This window comes from Psammomys obesus, unplaced genomic scaffold (assembly GCF_907164565.1).
Source record: "Psammomys obesus unplaced genomic scaffold, mPsaObe1.curated_primary_1811, whole genome shotgun sequence".
Lineage (NCBI taxonomy): Eukaryota > Metazoa > Chordata > Mammalia > Rodentia > Muridae > Psammomys > Psammomys obesus.
The window spans coordinates 2,200,972-2,222,811 of NW_026585691.1; the positions used below are offsets into that span (position 1 = coordinate 2,200,972).

The following is a 21,840-nucleotide window of genomic DNA, read 5'->3' on the forward strand; positions in this document are numbered from 1 at the left end:
ATAGACTGTTCACACCACAGCAGGAAATCCCTCAGTTAGACCTGTGGAAGAACTCTAGGACATGAAGCATAGACCTTCAAGAGCAGAAACTGGTTCGCCACGCATGCTTCCCTCTTCGTTCTTTATCACTGTGTGAGAGTTAACAGCACACAGAAGTTCGGGAGCTATGGGACGGGCACAAGGAAACCATGCCGTGGCTGGCCCACTCAGACCCACATTACCTTTAGACTCTGTGGGCCCAGACTCTGTGACACGTGTTCACTTAGGTTGAGACTGTTGCTTGCTATGAAGGACCCAGGAAGGCCCAAAGCCCGTGACAGAGCTGCAGACATGTTGCCTAGGGGTCCTCTGTGAGAAGAGGGTAGAGATGGTGGCAGAGTCTAGGGTTCCGTTCCTATGGGCAACACGTTTGGCTCTCATCGTGACGACATCCCATGTGCTTCCCTGTTTCCTGTGGATCCCACATCTACAGCGGAAGCTCACACTGGGGACTGTCACCAAGTTCTCAGGTGTGTACGTATGTGAGAGAGAGAGAGAGAGAGAGAGCCTGAGTTTGCCTCCTGGAACCTTGAAAGGCAGTGTGGGCTGGGAAGGGCAAGGGGTCTGTGGCTCCTTTGAAGGCTTCTGCAAAGAGGAAATCCCTTTGTGCACTGCATGATCTATGAAGCTCTCCAGGCCAATTGGGAAGATGAATCAACTGTGGGTCCCCTTAGCTTCAAAGGCAGCGAGAGGTGGCAGATCAGGGGGGTAGAGCCGTTCTCGTTAAAGCTGGGGGCGATGGAGGCTCCCAGCAGAGCTGAGGACTAGACTGACAACCGAAGCCTGGGGCCCTGAGGGCTAGCCTGCAGCCTGGGGCCCTGAGGGCTAGCCCGAAGCCTCAGATCCTGAGAGGCAGCCCACAGCCTGCCTCTCCTCCACAGGAGGAGCCACAGCGGCTGCTCGAACCTCTGATCAGAACAGCCACTGCGTAGGACTCCACAGTCAGGCTCTTCTCAGCCTCTAACGTGGCCAGCCCCTTCTCCGGCGATCATAAACAGGGTGAGAACAAGGTCCCCCAGTGTCCTGCCCCATGCTTCCAGAGCCCTGTAGTAAACTATCCTTCCATAGGAGGCGAGCCAGAGACCGTGAGGGCCTCTTCGGTGGTGTGGGCATGAGCATGGCACACACACTAGCTTCCTTCCTCTGCAGAGGGATCTGCCATCCTGAAGACTACCGCTTCTGCCAGAGGCTGTATCTGCAAGGACTTGAGCCCAGCTTCTTCCCCGTCCCTGCCCTTTGACACTGTGACGCTCCTGCATCCAGAGCAGCCCCTGGTAAAGAAGAAAAGTCCCCATTGAGTCAGGAGGGTTAATAAGTTTGACTCCCCTCCCCCAAGTAGGCGTGTAAAGGATCACACCCATGTGTCAGTCAGCACCTGGCCTGTTGATGGTGTTAACAGACAGTGGATGAATGGATTTGTGCCTGGGGATGTCTCAGGATATAACGACCCCCAGCACACTGTCACACACAGAGACAGACAGGCTGTGTGCACTCCAACCTTTTGCTGTTCTTTTTTTTTTTTTTTTTGGGGGGGGGGTGCAGGCTATAGGTCAATACCAAGTGTCTTCCTCAATGTCCCTTCACATTTTTATTTCAATTAGTGTGTGTGTGTGTGTGTGTGTGTGTGTGTGTGTGTGTGTGGCCACAGCATGTGCATGACGTCAGAGGACCAGAGTCGGTTTTCTCCTTCCATCGTGTGGATCCCAGGGACTGAGCTCAGGCCATCAGATTTGAAGACAAGTGCTCTTTGCTGGGCCATCTTTGCAGCCTTCCATCTTATTTTCTGAGCCAGGGTGTCTCACCTGTCCCTGAGGCTACCTATTTTGGCTAGACTGGGGGGACAGTGAGGCCAAGGATCTGCTTGTCTCTGCCCTTCCAGCACCAGAGTTGCAGGCACGCATCACCATGTCCAGCCTTTTAGGTGGGTGTTGGGGATTTGAACTTGGGTCCTCATACTTGAGCAGCTAGCACTTTACTCACAGAGCCGTCTCCATAGCCTCGAAATCATTTTTTATTACTTCTATTATTTTTTTAAAATTGTAGTGATTGGGAGAGAGCCCAGGCAGCTACACACCTCAGTACATTCCAATGCGCTGTCGCACTGATAACAGTGACCTCCCCCCAGCCTGGAGCACGGTATCCTGTGCAGTGCCACGCAGTCACGGCGACGACGTTTGGGAGCCCAGGCCCCAGCTTGGTTTTCCTCACCCACCCAGAGGGATGCAGCTTCAGTAGAGCCACATTGCCCTCCACTGTCTCCTGACATGTTAGAGGTTGAAATGGATGTGGCTGGCTCTGCCCCGTCCTGCCCTGGAGCCCAGTTCCAGGACCTCTGCGTCCCCCCACAAATGCACAGCAGGCAGCTGTTCCCCCAAAACTGTCCCAGAACCTGCTGCCTCCCACTCATGGGGGACAGCACCACCTTCCAAGTCCTTGCCTGTGCCTCACGCTGGCTGTGGACTTCTCGGCCCGAGCACAGCGCAGGCCCAGCAGTTGTTTGATGCGTGAACGCGTGAGCCTCTTCTCCCCAGAGCTGGTGCTAGGGTAGAGAAGGCACTGGGCAGGTGTGGTCTACTGGTCTCCATCCCTCGTTTACTGTGTGGCCACTGCAGAGTCCTCCCACCTGCCCCAGGAGACAGAGGGACGTGGAGGCACCGTCTGTACTAGGCATGGCCGCAGGAGCCTTGCAGGATGTTGCCTTGCAGGATGACGGAGCCACAGATCTCGCGCCTAGGTACCACGGAGAGAGTAGTAGTCCGTGCATCGAAGATCACTAAAAGCTAATGGTACCTCAGTACAGTCCATGCTCTGAGTGGCTGCCAAGACTGGGGCAGTGTCTGGAGATCGAGTTTGAATCTACAGTACTTGGTGTCTGTGATTATTTGATTTTGATCATCTAAATGCAGGAAGGAGGAGAGTTGAGTGACGGGTCCTCTCAGAGCCCAGGAGCCTCCCTGCCCGCTCTGGCCCATTTCTCAAGTGGATATAATTAGCATCACAAGCTTAGGACGAAGAAGACCCAGCGCTTGGCCTGCTCCAGTTTCTGGATGAGGACCCCTTTGGCCTTTGGAAGGGACCTCCATTTCCAAATGCCTTCTTGAGGAATGCTGACTGCAGGACAGAAGTACCAATCCAAACTCATCATTTTGCAGGCGTTAAAACAGACTGGGGCTCAAGGAGGGCTGAGGGCTGCCTGTTTGCACAGCATGATCTGGGACTCACGCCTCCATCCTAACTGCAGCCTGGGCTTAGAAGGAGTCAAGGGGTTCAGCCACCAAGAGAAGCTGGCTATGTTTACTAGGACAAGCTGGGTCACATGTAGACATGCTTCCTAGGAAGTCACTGTAGTATCAGCTGGACGGTTCTCCCTCAGGATCGAGGGTAGACGGGGTGCTGGAGAGATGTCTCAGAGGTTAAGAGCACTGACTGTTCTTCCAAAGGTCCGGAGTTCAATTCCCAGCAATCACATGGTGGCTCACAATCTCATCTATAATGAGATCTGGTGCCCTCTTCTGGTGTGCTATATACATAATAAATAAATACATCTTAAAAAAAAAAAAAAAAGCCCCTTGACAGTCACCACTGTCCCTTGCTGGGTCTCAGAACTCTAGCTGTGAAACAGGAGGGACCATCCTTCTCTCCTTGTCCCCTGCCCCAGCCCAGCATCCTCTTGCCAATTTCCCTGAAAGGACCAGAGCTAAGCAGACTTCTGTCGGGCCCTCTGCCTTTGGCCATGAGTTAAATCAAAATGGTGGGAGAGAGCCTGGGGATGTGGCTCAGTTGGTAGAGAGCTTTGCCAGGCTGTGTGAAGCCCTGGTTCTGTCTAGGCGCCACATAAGCCAGATGGGGTGGCACACACCTGTAACTCCAGCACTGGGACGTGGCAGGAGGACCAGAAGTTCAAGGTCATACTCAGCTTCATCGTGAGTTTGAGGCCAGCCTGGGCTACATGAGACCCTGTCTCGAGGGAAAAAGTGATGAGGGTGAGGCCTGTGGAAGCTTTTCTTTGTGCCTTCCCTGGATGCCAGAGTGCAGCCAGGCTGAAGCCCACTGTCTAAGGAAAGGACCCATGTGCCACTGGGGAAAGGGGCCTCGGGCAAGCTGGCTAGGCATCCAGAAGTGCATTCGGCTCTTTCATGCCTAACTAGGTGGGACTTTGGAAGGGAAGGTGGGGAGAACATCATAGCATTAAGGACACACTGTGGCCCCCCATCCCCAGGAAAACTGCAGAGTTAATGGAAGAAACTGGACTCGGGTTTCTAAACCCAATATCAACAGTGGTGAACCAAACTGTAGTTCCCAATAGGAAAAAGTCAAGAAAAGCATAAAACTATGTTCAGTTGTACCTTTAATAAATGAGCCTCATGAACTCAAAAGATACTCTTGGGGGGCTGGAGAGATGGCTCTGGGGGGCTGGAGAGATAGCTTAGAGGTTAAGAGCACTGGCTGTACTTCCAAAGGTCCTGAGTTCAATTCACAGCAACATAGTGGCTCACAACCATCTATACTGAGATCTGGTGTCCTCTTTTGGCATACAGGCACAATGCAGGCAGAATACTGTATAAATAATAAATAAATAAATATTCTTTAAAAAGATACTCTTAGATGGGTATATAGGTAGGACAGTTGCCCAGCATACATGAGCACAACACAACAAAACGAATCAAGATAAGACCAGACCAGGAATGGTGACACACACTTAAATCCTACCACTCAGGGGCAGGTGGACCCCTGAGCCTGAGGTTAGCCAGGTCTACAGAGAGAGTTCCAAGATAGCCAGGGTTACACAGAGAAACCCTGTCTCAAAAGGAAAAAAAAAATAAGAGATAGACAAAAGTTAAAAGGTAAAACTTGTATGCCAACCGTAATATCTACATTATTTACAACAGCCAAAAAGTGGGAGCATCCCAGGAATGGACAAACAAGAGGTGATGTATCCACACAGCAGGTACGCTCAGTCGTTAAAGGAATGAAGTACTCAGCCAATGAGAACGGACCTTGAAAGCATGTTAAGTGAAATAAGGCAGACACCAAAGGCTGCTGCTGCATGCTTTCACTCATATGAATGGCTTGAGTGGGCAGATGCAGAAAGATTAAAGTTTGCTAGTGGCCAAGGATGGGGAGTCATTACAAGTAGTTGGAGCGAGTACCTGGGCAGCGGAACGGCTTGGGAATGGCAGTGTTAATGCTGACACATGTCATGAGTGCTGTCAGGCCGTGTATGGAACTGATCAAGATGGGAATTTAATGCCACATAATACAGTAGGAAAATAGTAATAAGGCACGGCACCAACAGAAGAAAACATAAGTGTCTGCTGAGGAAAACCTGGGGCCGCTAATTATGCTTAAACCAGCGTTGAAGCAAGGCACTGGTGGCAGGTCCTCTCCCTTCGTCCATGTGGAGTTTTTCTTTTTCGAGACGATGTCTCACGTGGCCCCCGCTGACTTCAAACTTACTGAGTAGCTGAGGATGACCTGGAACTTCTGATCCTCCTGCTTCTACCTCCCGGGTGCTAGGATTACAGGTGTGTGCCGTCACCCCTGTTTACTAGTCCCCTCACACAGATCAGTTAGGCACTCTACCAGTTGAGCCGTGACCTTAGCTGTTACCTCTGTGGAGTTTTAACATTACTGGCCACGCCCAGGCCAGCTGCCAGCATTCTGCATCCCCTGACTGACACCAGCCCTTACCCAGAAGGTATCAGCAGCCTAGACTCCCAGCCACTCCCTAGCTATATAACCTGGAATAAGTTATTTAGCATCTCTGAGCCTCTCTTCCTTGTCTGAAAAATGGGGATAATAACAGTCTCCCTGACCCCAATTGGCACCTGTGGTACCCGGCCTGGTTTTATAGTAACTGCTTCCTCAACTATGGCTACAAACCGAGAAGCCTGTCCATAGTGAAGTTACTGTGGGAGAGAATGGGCAAACCATGGCCTGTTGTGAGGACCTGGAGCCCGTAAGGCTGGATCCAGGAGTCTGAAGGGCCAACTGGGAGGGGGCTGAGCCGCCAGCCATGTACCTCTGGGTGCCCCTTAAGCCCTAGGTAGCTGCCAAACGAAGCTGAAAAATCAGCAGGATCCAAATATAATTGGAGAGCAGAGTCTGCGACAGAGTGAAGGGAAAAGAATAAACCCACCTATGTGAGGGTTTGACAAAGCCTGGCCAAATTGGACAGTGTGTGGCTCAGGAGTGCAGGCCCCGCTGTAATTGTGCCGTGAGCGCTCTGCTTGCCTTCAACAGAGTGGATAATTGACTCTCCCAGCTCCGCCTCATTTCCGTTATCACTGGGGGATGGGGAGTTTTTAAGTGAATTTTTCAGACAACTAAAGTCAATCGCTGTGGTCCCTAATATTTTTATTTCCATTGGGTCGGTCTGGGGAGAAATTTCTCTGCCCTAGATGACATACTTCCTCGCTTCTCTGGTCAGAACTGTTTGAGCTAGCTCAGCTTTTCCTTGCCAGGTCCGGTGCCGGGAATCATGTGTCCTCTGATGGTCGCAGGTAGCCGCGCTGTCTTCGTCTGTGTTTTCTGCCTAGCTCCCTGCATCCCTGCTGGGGTGTGGGTGTGTGTACATGTGCATGCACACATGTCTGTGCCCCTGTGTTATGCACACATATGCAGAGGCTAGAAGAGGGCATTGTGCATCTTCTGCCACTTTTTCATCTTCCTGTGTGTGCGCATGTGTTTAAGTGTGTGTGTGTGTAAATGCCACAGTTCGTGCGAAAGTCAGAGGACAACCTAGCAGAATCTCTTTTCTCCTTCTGCCATCTGGGCCCTGAGGACTGAACTGAGGTCTTCAGTCTCGGTGGCAAGCGCCTTTTATCTGACACACCATCTCACTAGCCCGCCACCTTATTTGTGAGACAGTCTCTTGCTGAATTTGAAGCTAGGTTGGCTGGCCAGTGAGCTCTTGAAATCTGTCTGTCCCCATCCCACACAACTGGGGTTACGTGGTTGGCTATTATGTAGGATTTGAACCCAGGTCCTCTTGCCTTCACAGCAGGTGCTCTAGGCCACTGAACTATCTCCCTAGCCCTGCCTTCTGGTTTTAGGGGCTTCATAAACACCGAGACACAAACACAGGCATGTTCATACGCACACCTGAGGTGTGAGGAACCAGAGCTGTGTTCCCATGACTTCTACAATGTCCTAAGCCTCCTTTATTCTAGCACCATCACCGAGTGCTGAATTCGGTGACTGCCTCAGCCCCATTCCATGATAAACCATTTCTCTCCAGAGAGGGAAGGTCACCTCCTTGCATGTTGTATGAACTTTCCTGGCAAGACATGAATGAATGTCTACTTACCTGAGATAGGACATCAGTGACAGATTCCAGAAGTGGACTAAAGTAACAATTTCAGCAAAGTCCAACTTGACAAAACTGAGTTTAATGGGCTTACTTCCGGAACATGGATGAGAGGTCACTGACAGGAGTGAGAGGGCCAAAACAGCCACGTCACTGAAAAGTCTCACTCCAGCTTGAATAGACGACCACTTCCTCACCCCCGCCAGCACCCCTCCAGACCCCAAGCAGCTGGCAGAAGTCCATACAGCTGGGAGAAAGAAGCAGGAAGGAGAACCGGAAGCCACCTTCTCATCTGGGGGGAAATATCGACAGGCCTGATCTTGATGGTCCCTTGCAAGTGGTCACAGCTTCTTGATGAAGATGGCTGTGGTCATGTCTGTTACTCTTGAAAGACAGCGCTCCACAACACGTCGCTCCTAGGTACTTGGGAGATACCAAGTGGACGAGTGAGGGAAGAAAGCGGCTCCGTGCTGCTACAAGACCCTGTGACAGCATTCTGCCATCTCCTTATCCAGGGCACAGTTTTGTCACCTGTTGGGTTAGGGCTGCTGGAGGTCACTGCCAGACATGGCAGCTCACACCCACAATCCTGGCACTCTGGAGGCCAACCTGAGCTGCATAGTGGAATCCTCTCTCCAAACTGAAAAGAAAAAAAAATTGTGGAGGTATTGATAAGCACCCGAACAGCAAAGTGTCACTAGATGCTCGTGGGACCCTGAGGGATTCTGCTGGCTTCGGACTGGCACACTTTTCTGTGGAGCAGCTGTGGGCCCCAGAGGTGTAGAATCTCTTGTCTGGGGCCTGAGATGGTAGCCAGTCTCTGTGCTGTCGCTGACTTCTGCTTTTCAGCCACTGCTCTGTTCTCAGTGCCACCTCCAGGCTTCCCATCCTGCTAGGACCTGAACAATCATGGAACGTCTGTGACCCTCTATCTTGCCGTCTGTCAAGTAGGGAAGAAGGTGAAACCTGTGAGCATTAAACACCATTCATGTGGTTAAGACTTCCAGGATGGGGCCTGACACATGGGGAGATTTAAATATGACTGTCATTACTGTAATGGGATCAGAGCACATACACATTGAATGCTAACTATGTGTGTTTGGCGATAAAGAGAGAGAAAGGGAAGCGAGGAACGGCTCACTGGTTAGCGCACTTGATGAGGTCCCCGGAACTCAAGTAAATGCCTGTGGGCGTGGAGGCTCCTGTACCTCCAGCTTCAGAAGGTGGAGACGGGGCATCCCAGAGCAAGCTGTGGTAAGGACAGCCACACCTGACGACTCATTGAGTAAGGGGGAGAGAGTGATTGCGGAAGATTCCTGACATAACCTTGGGCCCCTTTGAGCACGGTACATACACACGCACTGTATGCACACAATCACACAAACATGCATGTATACACACTTACATTCAAAACTGGGAAGGAGAGAAAGGGTGCGTGCACACACCAAGGGTAATTTTGTCAGTCTTTGCACCCCCTGGCCAGGGTTCTAGAAAGCGTGGGCTGGGAGGGGACAGGGTGCTGCACAGCCATTGAGCTTCTGTCCTGTGAGCCTCTGTCAGTGTGAGCAGAGGCTGTCGCTCTGAGTGGGCTGGGAAACTAAAGCTGACGCCCGCTTGTAGCTTGGCCAGTCTGTATGTATCAGTACTCAGGGCACAGATGAGTAAGCCAAGATGAGGCGGTGAGGACCGGAGACTCAGCGGTCCTGCCTGGCACTGGATGGCCGGCGGAGCCCCGCAGTCTCACAGGCCACTTCAGTCTCTGCCTTCCTGTTCCTGCTCTGCCCCAGGGACACCTTTCCTGTGCCACTGACTTGCCCTTCCCTCTGAGCATCAAAATCCTAGAAAGCTGGGGTGCAAAGATCAGCCGGCCATCTGTGCCCACGGGCGGCAGGGTCACCTCCGCTCCAGCTTGCCCAGAGCTGGAGTGCTTTTTGAAACAGAGGACTTTCGGTGCTGAGAGCAAGACAGATGGTCCTCTGGCAGGCAGACAAGTGAGCCATCTTTCACTGCCCACTTGCAATGAGGAACCCTCACCTGACTGCCTTAACTGGAAACAATCTTTCTTGCCTTCCAAATTCTAGAACAGTGTTTGTGCCCGTCAGTAACCTAAACTCCACTCCCACTAAGAAAAACCTCAGTGTGTGGGGAACATCTTATTTTCCAGAATGCCCCAAGAGAGAGGTCAAAGTGGAAGGTGACAGCAAGCTGGGTAACCTTCCTGGGGTTCTGGGCCACTCTATCCTTTTCCATGGCTTAGAATGCAGGTTTCCAGAAAGCCATCCGTCTTTGAAAACATTTAATTACAGGGAAAGATCTCCAAGGCTGTCTTTCACCTCCCAGGGATACATTTCTTTTCTCCTGCTCTTTCTGAAGGAGCTTAGGCAGTGAGGAAATTGAACTGAAGAAACAGCTAGGGGCCTGGAGGTGTTCCTGGAAGGGAGGAAGAGGGAAAGAAGAGCAGAGAGGCGGAGCTAGGAGTAGGCACAGTGAATCAGAAGAAACATCCCGGGGTAAATGAGTAAGCGAGACGGTAGACTGTGAGTGGGGAAAGAGAAAAGAGGGCTGCACAGACTGACTCGAGGCTGGACCCAGCTGGTACCGAGAGGAGCAGGGTCACAGAGAAGGGAGGTGGCCGGAGGGAGCACCTAGAAAAGGTTCAGCTGAGAGGACTGGAGACAGACCAACCAGGGAGGGCTTCCCAGGAACAGAGGGAGGCAGAAGGCGGTGGCTAGGTTTGCATTGGGCTGGGACCCCTGGCCTCCACTGAAAGTGAGCCTGGGGCGGCCTTTGAGGATGTACCACCTTCAGCTCCTGTGAACACGTGGTGGCTTAGTGGAACCTGGCCAAGGATTTCATCTACAGCCCCTTTCCAGGGACGGTAGAGATTGTAAAGCCATGTGGACCCTCGTTCTAAGGAGAGCCCTCACCCCGTGTGTCCTCTCTTGCAGGCTGTGACAGCGAACACTGGGGTCCCCACTGCAGCAACCGGTGTCAGTGTCAGAACGGCGCCCTGTGCAACCCTATCACCGGCGCCTGCGTGTGCGCCCCAGGCTTCCGAGGCTGGCGCTGTGAGGAACTCTGTGCTCCCGGTACCCACGGCAAAGGCTGCCAGCTGCCGTGTCAGTGCCACCATGGCGCTAGCTGCGACCCACGCACGGGCGAGTGCCTTTGCGCACCCGGCTACACCGGTGTTTAGTGAGTAGAGAAGGCGTGGGCGGGGGTGGTGGTGGTAAGGACTGCTGCTAGGGTAAGGAAAGAAGGGATGGGCGGAGCCAGGGGAGATGAGGCCCTGAGGGGCGTGAAAGGCGTGGCCAGGGTAACGAATGGCTTGGAGCAGGACAGTGCTGGAGCCTAGAGGCCCTCAGCAGGGCTTTCAAGGCTCTTTGGCAACTTCTTAGCACCGTAGTGGACATGAAGACAAGAACTGAAAGTCCTGGTTGTGACATCTGCCCTCTGACCCCAAGTGCAGCAGTGTTTAAGTATCCAGGCCTTACTAACTCAAGCCTGGTCCTACTGGAGACAGCCACATGGCCAGAGGGTCCTTCCTGGTTAGGGGACACAGAAGTGAGCTTGTCCTCTTTTGACCTTCGCAGTAGGGTCTGTTTGCCCCATCCTAACAGATACATCTGGGGCACAGCTGGCAAGAGCGCAGCTGGCTGATGCTGGCCCCTCACTTCTGTGTCCTGGGGAAGCCACACTGACTGGGGATCCCTGCTGTCGTCCTTCCAGACCTTCGGAAGGCCTATAGAGTCCTCCTAGATCCTTATGCATCAGCCAAGGGTGCAGGCCACAGGACATCCTGGGCTGACAGCCTCTTCTGCGCCAGGGTCTGCTCAGTTTCCAGGACCGCGGAGTGAAGCTATGGCCATTAGAATGAGACCAGAGGCAATGATGCAAACCTTCCCCATACTCCCGAAGTGGCTGGACCCCCACACGTGGCAGCTGAGACCCTTTCAGAGCCTGGGAAGGATATGCCTTGGGGTTGCTGTCACCCCCCCTAACAAAGTAGGCAGCGTTTTTCAGGGGCTTGAGAGCTGGCTCAGCGTTTAAGAGCACTGGCTGCTCCTCCAGGGCTCTGAGTTCAATTCCCAGCAACCACATGGCAGTTCACAACCATCTATAATGGAAGCCGATGCCCACTTCTGGCGTGCAGGCATACATGCAGAAAGAGCACTCATACACAGAAAATACGTAAATAAATCTTTAAAGAGAGGAGGAGAAGTTGAAGAAGGAAATAGACAGGTTTTTGAAGGCAAAATTCATGGCCGATTCTTAGCCCCACTGCTCATGCTGTTTCATCCATCTGGCTGCCCTTTCACTCTCTCAGTGCAATCAGCCTCACCTTCAAGGCCAAAGGAAATGGCTTTCCTCTTGGGGAAGGTCTCCTCCCCAGAACTTTCAAGTGCTGGTCCGGGAACCCTACAGTTCAATGTTCTATCTGAGACCTGTCTCCCCCTGCTGGCGGTGATCAGAACTTCCATGCTTACAGGTGGAGCGGGGCGGTGGCAGGGGTGTGTGCGTCAGGCCCTCAAGTTGGTAGGTGTAGCTGATTGCTGACGTCATCGACCACACCTGTGGTGGGGGAAGAGTCGGGTGCCAGGTGGGGCTGGGGTTAGACTGGGCTCACTAGGAAGGCGTGGGGTGTTGGGTCTGAGCACTAGGAGGCTTTGGGAAGGCTGCTGACTGATGCTCTCCCTCCTGATGCAGCTGCGAGGAGCTGTGCCCCCCTGGGAGCCATGGGGCTCACTGTGAGCTGCGCTGCCCCTGCCAAAATGGGGGCACCTGCCACCACATCACTGGGGAGTGTGCTTGCCCTCCGGGCTGGACGGTAGGTGGGCCTCAAGGTCTAAGAGTCTTGGCATCCATCACAAGACCATGAATGGCTTAATTCCCCTCTTTGCCCCTGCTTACAGTCTTAAGCCATCATGAGACACTCACTAGCAGTGGTGAGACCCAGGTCTCGGGTTTGTGTGACCTAAGGCAAGTTTTTTAGCCTCTCTGAGTTAGTGTCTCTCACAGCAAAGGAGTTGTATTTTCCTTCATGGCTCTGTCCATGAAGCTCAGTTGGTAGAACGCGTGCCTAAGAGTCATGAAGCCCTGGGTTCAATCCCTAACCCCACGTAAAGCCAAGTATGGCACAAGGCTATAATTCCAGCATTTGGGAGGTAGGGGCAGGAGGATCAGAAGCTTAAGGTCCTCCTCAACTATATAACAAGTTCAAAGCCAGCCTGGGCTACATGAGACCCTGTCTGAAAAAGAAGGTTTTTAATTAAAAGGGGAAGGGCAGCATGATGGAGAGATGCTCAGTGGTTAAGAGCACTGACTGTTCTTCCTAAAGGACCTGGGTCAATTCCAGACACCCACATGGCCACTCACAACTGTCTGTAACTCCTAGATCTAACACCCTCACACAGACACACATACAGGCAAAACTCCAATTCACGTAAGATAAAAATACATAAGCTATCTTTTTTAAAGTTTGGCTTTGTATTTGGGTCTGGGTACCCAAAGGTGCTCCAGGTGTGGCAGAAGGAATTGGCCAAGAACCACAGCAGGATATGGTTCATCTGGGTCTTGAGATGTTACCAGACCTCACGTGTCCACGCTGACTCTGTGGCTCTCAGCATCTGTTCTATTCCCAGGTGTTTCGGGTCCTCCTGCTGCAGCCTCTCCATCACAGTTCTCCAGGGTGGGAACCCCCACTATGGGAAAACAGGTAGAGATACAGCCTCATCCACAGAGGCTTCGGACGATGCTGCCCCCTGAAAAACCTCCGTGACTCTGGTCTCAGCTTTCCCATTACAAAAGAGGACTTACCTTCAGTGAGCTTTGCTTGGGTTGGCTGTCTCGATAGGCCAAATCCTCAGGTGAAACTGCAGATCCAAGATGCTTGGCAAACAGCAAAGCCTTTCTACCTGTTGATTTATACCCTGGATGTCACAGACTAACCACAGCCTCCTCTCAACTGCCAAGCTCCCCCGTCAGCACCTCCCTACAGACCTAGTCCTTGAAAGGCTGTCAGCCCCAGAGGCTGCCCCTCCACAATGTAGCCCCTGTACCATGCCTCACTTCAGGAGAGGCTCAGCCAGTTGCTCCCCAGGGCCTGAAGACAGGGCTACTGAGCAGAGCAAGATATTTCAAGGCTTTCGACACCAGGCTCCCAAGGGCAGTCAGGAAGGACACCTGCAATCCCACAGGTTCTCCCAGATGGAAAGGGGCCTGAGGATCCAGCATGAGCAAATATGGCTACACACTGGAGTCAATGAGGGGCCGGGGTCACACTTGAGCCTCTGGAATGCCATCTTTAATAAGCTCCCCAGGTGACTCTGAGGAAGGCAGTGTGCAGACACAGCTACACTTGGATGTCACTGATCAAGAGCAAAGAGCTGCCTTTAGCTCCTTGGGGTGGGTGAGGGAGGAAGACTCAACACTGGGACTCCGGCTCCCACCATCCCCACATCTGAGTCAACTCTCAGTGTTGATGTTCTAGGTCACAGATCACAGACACAACACCAGTCCCAGCTTGAAGAGTCTTGAACACCGTTGTCGTTCTTTGGTAAAGGAGTTATAAGCAGGGGAGGGTAATGACCTGCCTTAGGCCACAAGGTTGGTTGGTTAGGAGTGAAGTGCAGCTAGAACCTGCGTCTCTTAACTCCAGAACCACCCCACACCTGCTCGCTCACTCTCTCTCTTTCTGCCTCCCTCTCCTTCTTTACCTGTCTCCCTCCCTCCTTCCCCTCTCCTCCTTCTCCCTTCCTCCCTCTCTCCTTCCTCTCCCCCCTCCTTCTGCCTCTCTCTCTCCTTTTCTCCTTTCTCCCTCTCTCCTTCCTCTCCCTTTGTCTTTCAGGGTTTCTTTCTCTTCCTCTTTACTATTTTCTTAACTTTTCTCTCTTTCTCTCCCTCTGTCCCTCTTCTCTCCACCCTCTCCCCACTCTTCTGGAAGGACAAAGGGGATGAGATCTCCTCTCTCACCTGCCCACTTCTCTGACTTTTCGGGAAGGTCTCTATCACCAGGTTCCAGGTTATGCAATGCCCACAGGCAGGGCTCAAGGAAACCCATCAACCAGGGAGGGAGCCCTGAGCCTGGAGAGGCCTCTTCCGAGTCGCTGCTGTGGGAAGCTGAACTTCAGGGATGGGAGAAGGAGAAAGCTGCCGCGCTGCGGTGGTGGTGGCTCTTTTCCTAACATGTTTTTCCAGGTGATGAGAAACCCTGTCTGTAGAAAGCTTTGGTGCTGAGGACTTTGTTTTAAATTTTATGATAGACAATCACATTTCTATTTTTGACATAGCATTGAACTTGCATATTTGCATGAATTATTAATACCCTGGTGCATGCCGAGTCACAATGCAATGAAGCTTCAGCTCGGGCCTGAGGCTCCTCCTAGGGAGAGCTGGGGCCAAGGAAAGCCTGCTGGGGGGCACGGCCACTTGTCCATATTCTTCCATTCCCTGACTTGTCGTTTGCCCCCATGGACCTTCAGCCACACATTTTCCCACTCCAAGGCCAAAGGAATGGTACTCACTACCACCGCTCTGCTGGGACACTGGGTCCAGAGGAGCTTTTGTGGCCCCTCTAGCTTTCCAGGCCCCCACCTCCAAGAATGCCCCAGGCCCCTCCGCTTGCATGACTATAAGGAGCCCAGTGTGGATAGGCCCCTGCAGAGAGCCTGGGAGCTATTTTCCTGCTTTTGCTGGGCCCTGAGACCTTGCAAAGAGGGTAACAGGTAGCTAGATGACAGTGAACACTGGGGACAGGCAGAAAGCAGGGATGGCAACCCCTCAGGAGTTCCCAGGCTGACAGTACAGGCTGGATGGAGTGGGTACATTCACCTACGCTCACAAGACACTCAAGGCCGTCCATGCAAAGGAAATGATGGGCAGGAGGAAGAATGGAACCAGGAGGGGAAGGGTCAGTGATGGGCCAGAGAGGGCTTCTGAAGCTTAGGCTCCGGAGTCTCGGACACTAGTGTCGGAAGGGTGACCACAGAGGCCTGTGGCTAGTCCTAAGTTTGGGATCACCTCCACAGCACCTTCACCAGCCCCTGCTCAGTGTCTCAGTGAGCTGGTGCCACTGTGGGACAACGGCCATTAATGTGAATACCCAAATGCTGGCAAGACTGAGCCCCCATCTTGGTCCCTTCCTTTTGATCTTCTGTTGAGAAGACACCTCTTACAGTGTAGCTGTTCCCCAGAGCCCCACAGGAGCATTAGGTCTGACCAGTTGGAGGACCAGGACCTGTCCCATTTAATGCCAACCTTCTAAATGCTATGTAGCCGGGGAGCTCACTACAGTAGAGACACACCTGACCTTTTCCGGTTTCCAGACAAAGCACCTCAGACCACATGGCTCAGGCAGTGGGGATTTATCTTCTCATTGGCTGGGAGGCAGGGTCTCTGAGATCCAGGTGTCTTCATCAGGAAAGGCTGATGACTTCTGAGCCTCTCCACAGCCTGGAGACAGCCATCTTCTTCCTGTGTCTTTGCATGGCCATCCCTCTGGCCTTCTTACAGAACCCAGGATCATCAGAACAAAGGTGGTACCACCATGATGGGCTGAGCCCTCCCGTGTCAAGTATTGATTAAGAAAATGAACTACAGGGCCTATAGAGATGGCTCGGCAGGGAAGAGCACTAACTGCTCTTCCAGAGATTCTGAGTTCAATTCCCAGCACCCACATGGTGGCTCACAACCATCTATAATGGGATCTGATGTCCTCTTCTGCTGTGCAAACATATATGCCAACAAAACATCCATATACATAAATAAATAAATCCTTTTTGAAAAAGAAAATGTACTACAGGCCAGCCTATTGGCCAACTTTATGAAAGCCTATAAATTAATTTTAAAATTATTTATTCATTTTATATCCTGATCCTAGCCCCCTCCTTCTTTAATTGAAGAATCCCTGTTGTTGTAAATTAAAAAAAAAAAAAGTGTGTTGGGCTATATAATGTTTATTATTAGCCCTGATTATCACTGCAGTGTTATTTAACTCGATATCACAAATAATAAGACACAGACACCTGTTAGATTTTATAATTGCCCTTTTTACCTTGACATGGCAGATATTTCACCTACGCTGGCTCAATATCCCCACCATCCATCTCCCAGCCCCCATCCAATGCCATCCACCTTAATCCTCATCTGATCTACCTTCCATCCATAATCCCATGGTACTTGCTTGTATTTTTCATCTGGGCCTTTTCAAGCCAATATTGAAGTTCTTCCTCCCAGCTCATGTGGTTTCTTCTCCATGCTAACCCATCGTGGCATCCTTCTGTCTGTCTGCCATGATTCTTCTGAACCCGAAGCCCAGGAACCTTAGCCATGCCTACCCCACTCTGCCCTGCCCAGGCTGTGTAGGCTGTTTAATCAACATCAGCTGTAATGACTTAGGCAGGTTTACACAACAAGGAGAGGCTTAACCAGAGCTTGAGGTCTAGCATCAGAACAACCCCCAACAAGCCCCTTTCCCAAACGACTCCAGCTTGTGTCAAGTGGACATAAAACTAGCCAGCACAGCTCATCATGTCCATCTTTCTACACGGCTTCTGAGATCAAAGTTAAATCCTCATGTTTGTATAGCAAGCACATTGCTGACTGAGGTAACCCACCAACCCCCCACGTATCTGCCTTAATCTCTTTGTGAGGACATAAGTTATGGTGGATGAGGTTTAAACACAAGGTTTAAGCTTCACCTCTGCAAAGGCCCCACGTCTACATACAACCGTATCTACACGGTGGGAGTTAGACTGCAGCCCGTGAGTCTCGGGGAGATAAAAATCATAGCAGCAAAGGAACCCTGGTGCTTGCTCGCTTCCTCCAAAGGTCATTCTTCCAGCCAGAAGTAGTTATCATTTATGTGGTCCTGGACTGTGTCATCAATGTCAACTTTGTTCAGTTGACATTCATTAAGCAATACTCATTAAGATGCTATTCTGGCTTCCTTTGTATCTCTAATCTCACTTATCTTCACAGCTTCCTAGAGACCAGGGGTCATTCCCCCTCCCCCTCCTTTCCTCTGTGTGTGTGTGTGTGTGTGTGTGCACGCATGAGGGCTCTACCTGTTCAAGGATGAGGATACTGGTTGGCATAAGCATAATCTTGAGTCCAAGTTGTCTTTGAATGGTTTTCAGGTTGGAGTACCCTCAGACATCCCCAGACAGTAAGAACAGAATTGCACAGAAGTCAGAAAGTCCTCTTTCACCCATGAATCTTTAAGTTCATGGGTTTGGTGAGAAGGCCCCTGCCATCCCCTGGCTTCTCTCCCCAACTCCTGCACACTTCCCTCACAGTGCTCCTTCTCTGCTCCCCAGCCCCCCTCCTCGGCACTCCTCTGTGCCTACAGAAGGAGATCTGAGCCGAAAGCCTCACACTTAATTCATCACAACTCAATAACATGATGTGCAAAGATGGCTCTGGCCTAGCAGGCTTTTCCTGACTGAACTGGCTTCTCCCGGGCCAGTGATCATTGGTGCTTAATAACTGTGTGTTGAACAAATTGATTAATTAATTGGGGGATCATCTTCATTCTCCATAAGAGAAATGATTATCTCTGGCACGAGGCTGAAAGGGTGGCAAGAGACTAGATGAGGCTCAGAAGCCTGATGAAGACTGGAGATTTATATGAACTGCTTTTATGGTATATACCACAAAGCGAAGACTGGAGGGTGGGCCAGAGGAAACGGCCCTCGGTGTCAGTGCTCAAAACCCTGGTCCATGTCCCTTTGGCATCTCCCTTTTGTTCCTACCCTACATGCTTTACTCCTGCTTCTTAACTATTGACTACAGCCCACAGAAGAGTCAGAGGAGTGAGATGGCTCAGTAAGTTAGGCTATTGCCCTCAAGCCTGACAGCCGGAGTTCAATCCCTGGGCCCCACAGGGTAGAAAGAGAAACTGACTCAACAAGTTGTCATACAGTTTCCATACACATGCCATAGTGTGCTCATGCACACACGCACACACAAACAAATAAATAAATAAACTTAAATTTTAATTTATTCATTTAGCTTTAGCCACACCCACACACACCCACACACACACACACCGCTCTATACACACACAGGGCCTTATATTATAACTTGGTGTTGAATCATCTTTTTTTAAGCTTAAGAGCAACTTTACTCATGTTTAAAAGAACTACAGGGTATAAATCTTGGCAGCTACCTGGAAGAAGATGGAAAAGAGGAAGAGGGAGAGGCATGCCAGTTGAATTGAACTGGCACAGAGGCCAGACACAGGCAGTCACGTAGCAGAGGAGGAGGACTTCGGTGAAAAGGGGACAATATGCCCAGGGTACAGGCCCCATTTCAAAAGGAAGACAGAAGAGAAGACAGAAGTTGGTTCCCAATGCTTACGTCAGCATGCCTGTGTGTGCCACTGCTAATGTATCTGACAGCTCAATCTAAGTCTGAAATTTCTCTCAGTAAGGTTAAACACATCAGTCCCTGCCTCTCTTCCCCTCTATCTCCCTCCCTCCCTCATTCACTCACTCATTTTTTCTTTGTGTTTTGAGGCACACTTCATGCTTCACACGGAACACTTGATGCTTCTGTTGTGTGTGAGCTCTTTGCTTGGCTTACTCACAACTGTTCTTTCCTGTCCTGAAATTCCTTTTGTTTCTCCTTTGATGGGTCCCTAGTTCTTAGAAACCATGTTTTTCTTTTTCTTGAGTAATTATCTTCTTTCCTTCCTTCCTTCCTTCCTTCCTTCCTTCCTTCCTTCCTTCCTTCCTTCCTTCCTTCCTGGGTTTTTAAGACAGGGTTTCTCTGTAGACCAGGATGGCCTTGAACTCACAGACACATGCCTGCCTCTGCCTTCCAGGTGCCAGAATTAAAGGCAGGCACCACCAACACCCAGCCCTTTGGATTTTTCTTGTTTTGTTTGCTTTAGCAAAGTATTGTTGTTTGGTTGCTTTTCTGGTTTAACTGGATATCATACCCCACTCTAACTCCCAAACTAGTTATGTACTCAAGGATGACCTTGAATACTTGTAATCCTCCTGCCTCCACCTACAGGTGTGTGCCCCTACACCCAGTCTGTATGATGCTGAGGACAGAACACAGGGCCTCCCGCATGCCAGGCAAGCACTGGCCTGCGTCACCAGCCCTGGGCATTCCTTTTTGATGAGGGGTGGGGGAATCTTCTAGCTAATTACTGGAAAGTATTCATGAAAGTTAATGTTTGTGACTGTTCTAACCTGAAATTGTCACGATCACATTCCCTGAATACGTATTTGGTTTGGCAACTATGAAATTCTAGACAAAGGAGTTTGTTTGGTTCTAATTAGTTTGTTCTAAAGTGCTAAAGACCCAGGCTTTACCTCTGAGCCACATCCCTAGTGCTTCTTGGCAGCCAGTTCCAGACTGAAAATTATTTTCTCTCCAAAATATTAAGGAATAGCCCCACTGTCATCTAATTTCTAACTAAGAGGCCTAACAACTTGATTCCTGGTTTTTGTATATAACTATTTTCTTCTTCCTAAAAACTTTGATTAAGTTTACCTTTAGAAATATAAAACTTCAGGGATTGGAGTGACAGCTCAGTAGTTAAGAGCACTTCTGCTATTCCAGAGGACCAAATTCAGCTCCTTGAATCTGTGACAGGGAGCTCACAACCACTTGTAACTCCAGCTCTAGGGGATCCAAAGCCCTCTTTTGGCCTCCTCAGGCATGCACATGCCCATGGCATACATACACATACATATAGAAATTAAAATGTGGGGTTTTTTTGTTGTTTTTTTGGTTTGGTTTTTCGAGACAGGGTTTCCCTGTATAGACCCAGCTGTCCTGGAACTCGTTCTGTAAACCAGGCTGGCCTTGAGCTCACAGAGATCAGCCTCTCCTGCCTCCTGAGTGCTGGGATTAAATGTGTGTGCCACCACCACCTGGCCTAAAAAAAATAATAATAAATTTAATTTTATAAAAATCTATAATATGGGCTGGAGAGATGGCTCAGCAGCTAAGATCATTGGCTGTTCTTCCAAAGGACCAGGGTTTGATTCCCAGCACCCACATGACAGCTCACAGCTGTCTGTAATTCCAGCTTCAAGGGATCTGACATCCCACACAGACATATGGAGGTAGAACACTAATGTACATAAAATTTTAAAAAATTTAATCTATAATGTTTTACTCTGATGGGAGTCATATGTCCCCCATTTTATTTCTACCCCTCCAGTCCTTCTCTCCCCCTCCTCCCTCTTCTGTCCCTTTTTTCCGTCTTCATACCCCTAGGTCCCCTCCTTCCCACCATTACTTCCTTTTGGGTTCTCTCTCACAGTAACTGGGTTTAGGAAAGGCACAGACATGAGTGTATCTCCACAGCTGGAGGTTTAATGGGGGGGCACTCTTCTGTATCTGCTCAGCTATTTTTTCCCACATCCCTGTGAAAGAACTTAGCTCCACTTTGCCTCCTTGGTGATCTTCCAGGACTCAGGGCGGATAGGTAGCAGCTCTGTTCCCCACGCATCCATCCCAGTGCCTGACATACAGCAGGTGCTAACTCTGTGCTGAATAGGTGAGTGAAAGAACTAGCCTGAGTGGACCTGAGAAAGTTGGGGTGGTCCTGGGACCCCAGTATTCCTCGGAGTATATAGCCTCAACGTGCTGTCTTTGGAGCCCTACCAAGCCTGTCTCAATTCTATTTCAGGGAGCAGTGTGTGCTGAGCCCTGCCCAGCAGGGACCTTTGGCCAGAACTGTAGCCAGGATTGTCCCTGCCACCATGGAGGCCAGTGTGACCATGTGACTGGACAGTGCTACTGCACAGCTGGATACATGGGGGACAGGTAAGGATGGCATTAACTCTTGCCTTTGATGTTCAGTTGTTCATGTCCTCAGCAGCCTTGCAGGGGTACCAGCCACAGCAGCCCTGGCAAACCTGGCTCTTTCCTCCAAAGGCATTCTGAATCCTACCAGGGAAACCCATCAGCTCACCCTTTCCCACCCCTCCGTGCACACCCATCCACAAGCCTGGCTGCCCTAAGCTTGCACTAGGGAAGGGGGTGAGCAACGACCTCTTCCTCCCATGTCTGCACTAACAGCGATGCGGAGACCCTGAAAGAGCTGAGACAGCAAAATCAAGGTCCGTGTTTTGAAGTTCAGATTTTTATTCTAAAATTGAGTTATCTCTGAAAGATGCTGACATCACTTTGTGTGATGTGAGTGCCTGAGGATAGGCTGAACAGGGGTCCAGAAGGACACTGACATCCCTGAATGAAGTCAACCTGGCAGAGGGGGCAGGCCACAAAACCCAGAATGAGGGACTGCCTTCCAGACACAGTTGACCAGTTGGAAGTCAGCTGTGGGGCCAGGACAGCACCGTGGGAGAGGAAAAAGCAAGTGTATCTGAGGCTCTGCAGAACTGGAGATGGAGGGCCGAGTCTGTCCACACACCCCGGCCAGGGGAGGCCTGCCTTTTGCCTGGCTCCATGCAGGTGGATCCAAGTTTCACCTCTGATCCCTTTATGTTGTTGCTCTTCCAGACAAAGTG

At 50.9% G+C, this 21,840-nt stretch overlaps 1 protein-coding gene across 20 annotated transcripts in view; it reads left to right on the forward strand.

The window, feature by feature from the left end:
- Megf11 (multiple EGF like domains 11) overlaps window positions 1–21,840 on the forward strand; it is a 313,387-nt gene that overhangs the window by 233,596 nt on the left and 57,951 nt on the right. For all 20 annotated transcript variants that reach the window (XM_055597245.1, XM_055597197.1, XM_055597298.1 and 17 more), the window contains exons 6-8: window positions 10,297–10,543; window positions 12,056–12,176; window positions 21,000–21,136. In XM_055597245.1, the coding sequence (XP_055453220.1) occupies window positions 10,297–10,543; window positions 12,056–12,176; window positions 21,000–21,136 (505 nt within the window). The remainder of the gene's footprint in view (window positions 1–10,296; window positions 10,544–12,055; window positions 12,177–20,999; window positions 21,137–21,840) is intronic.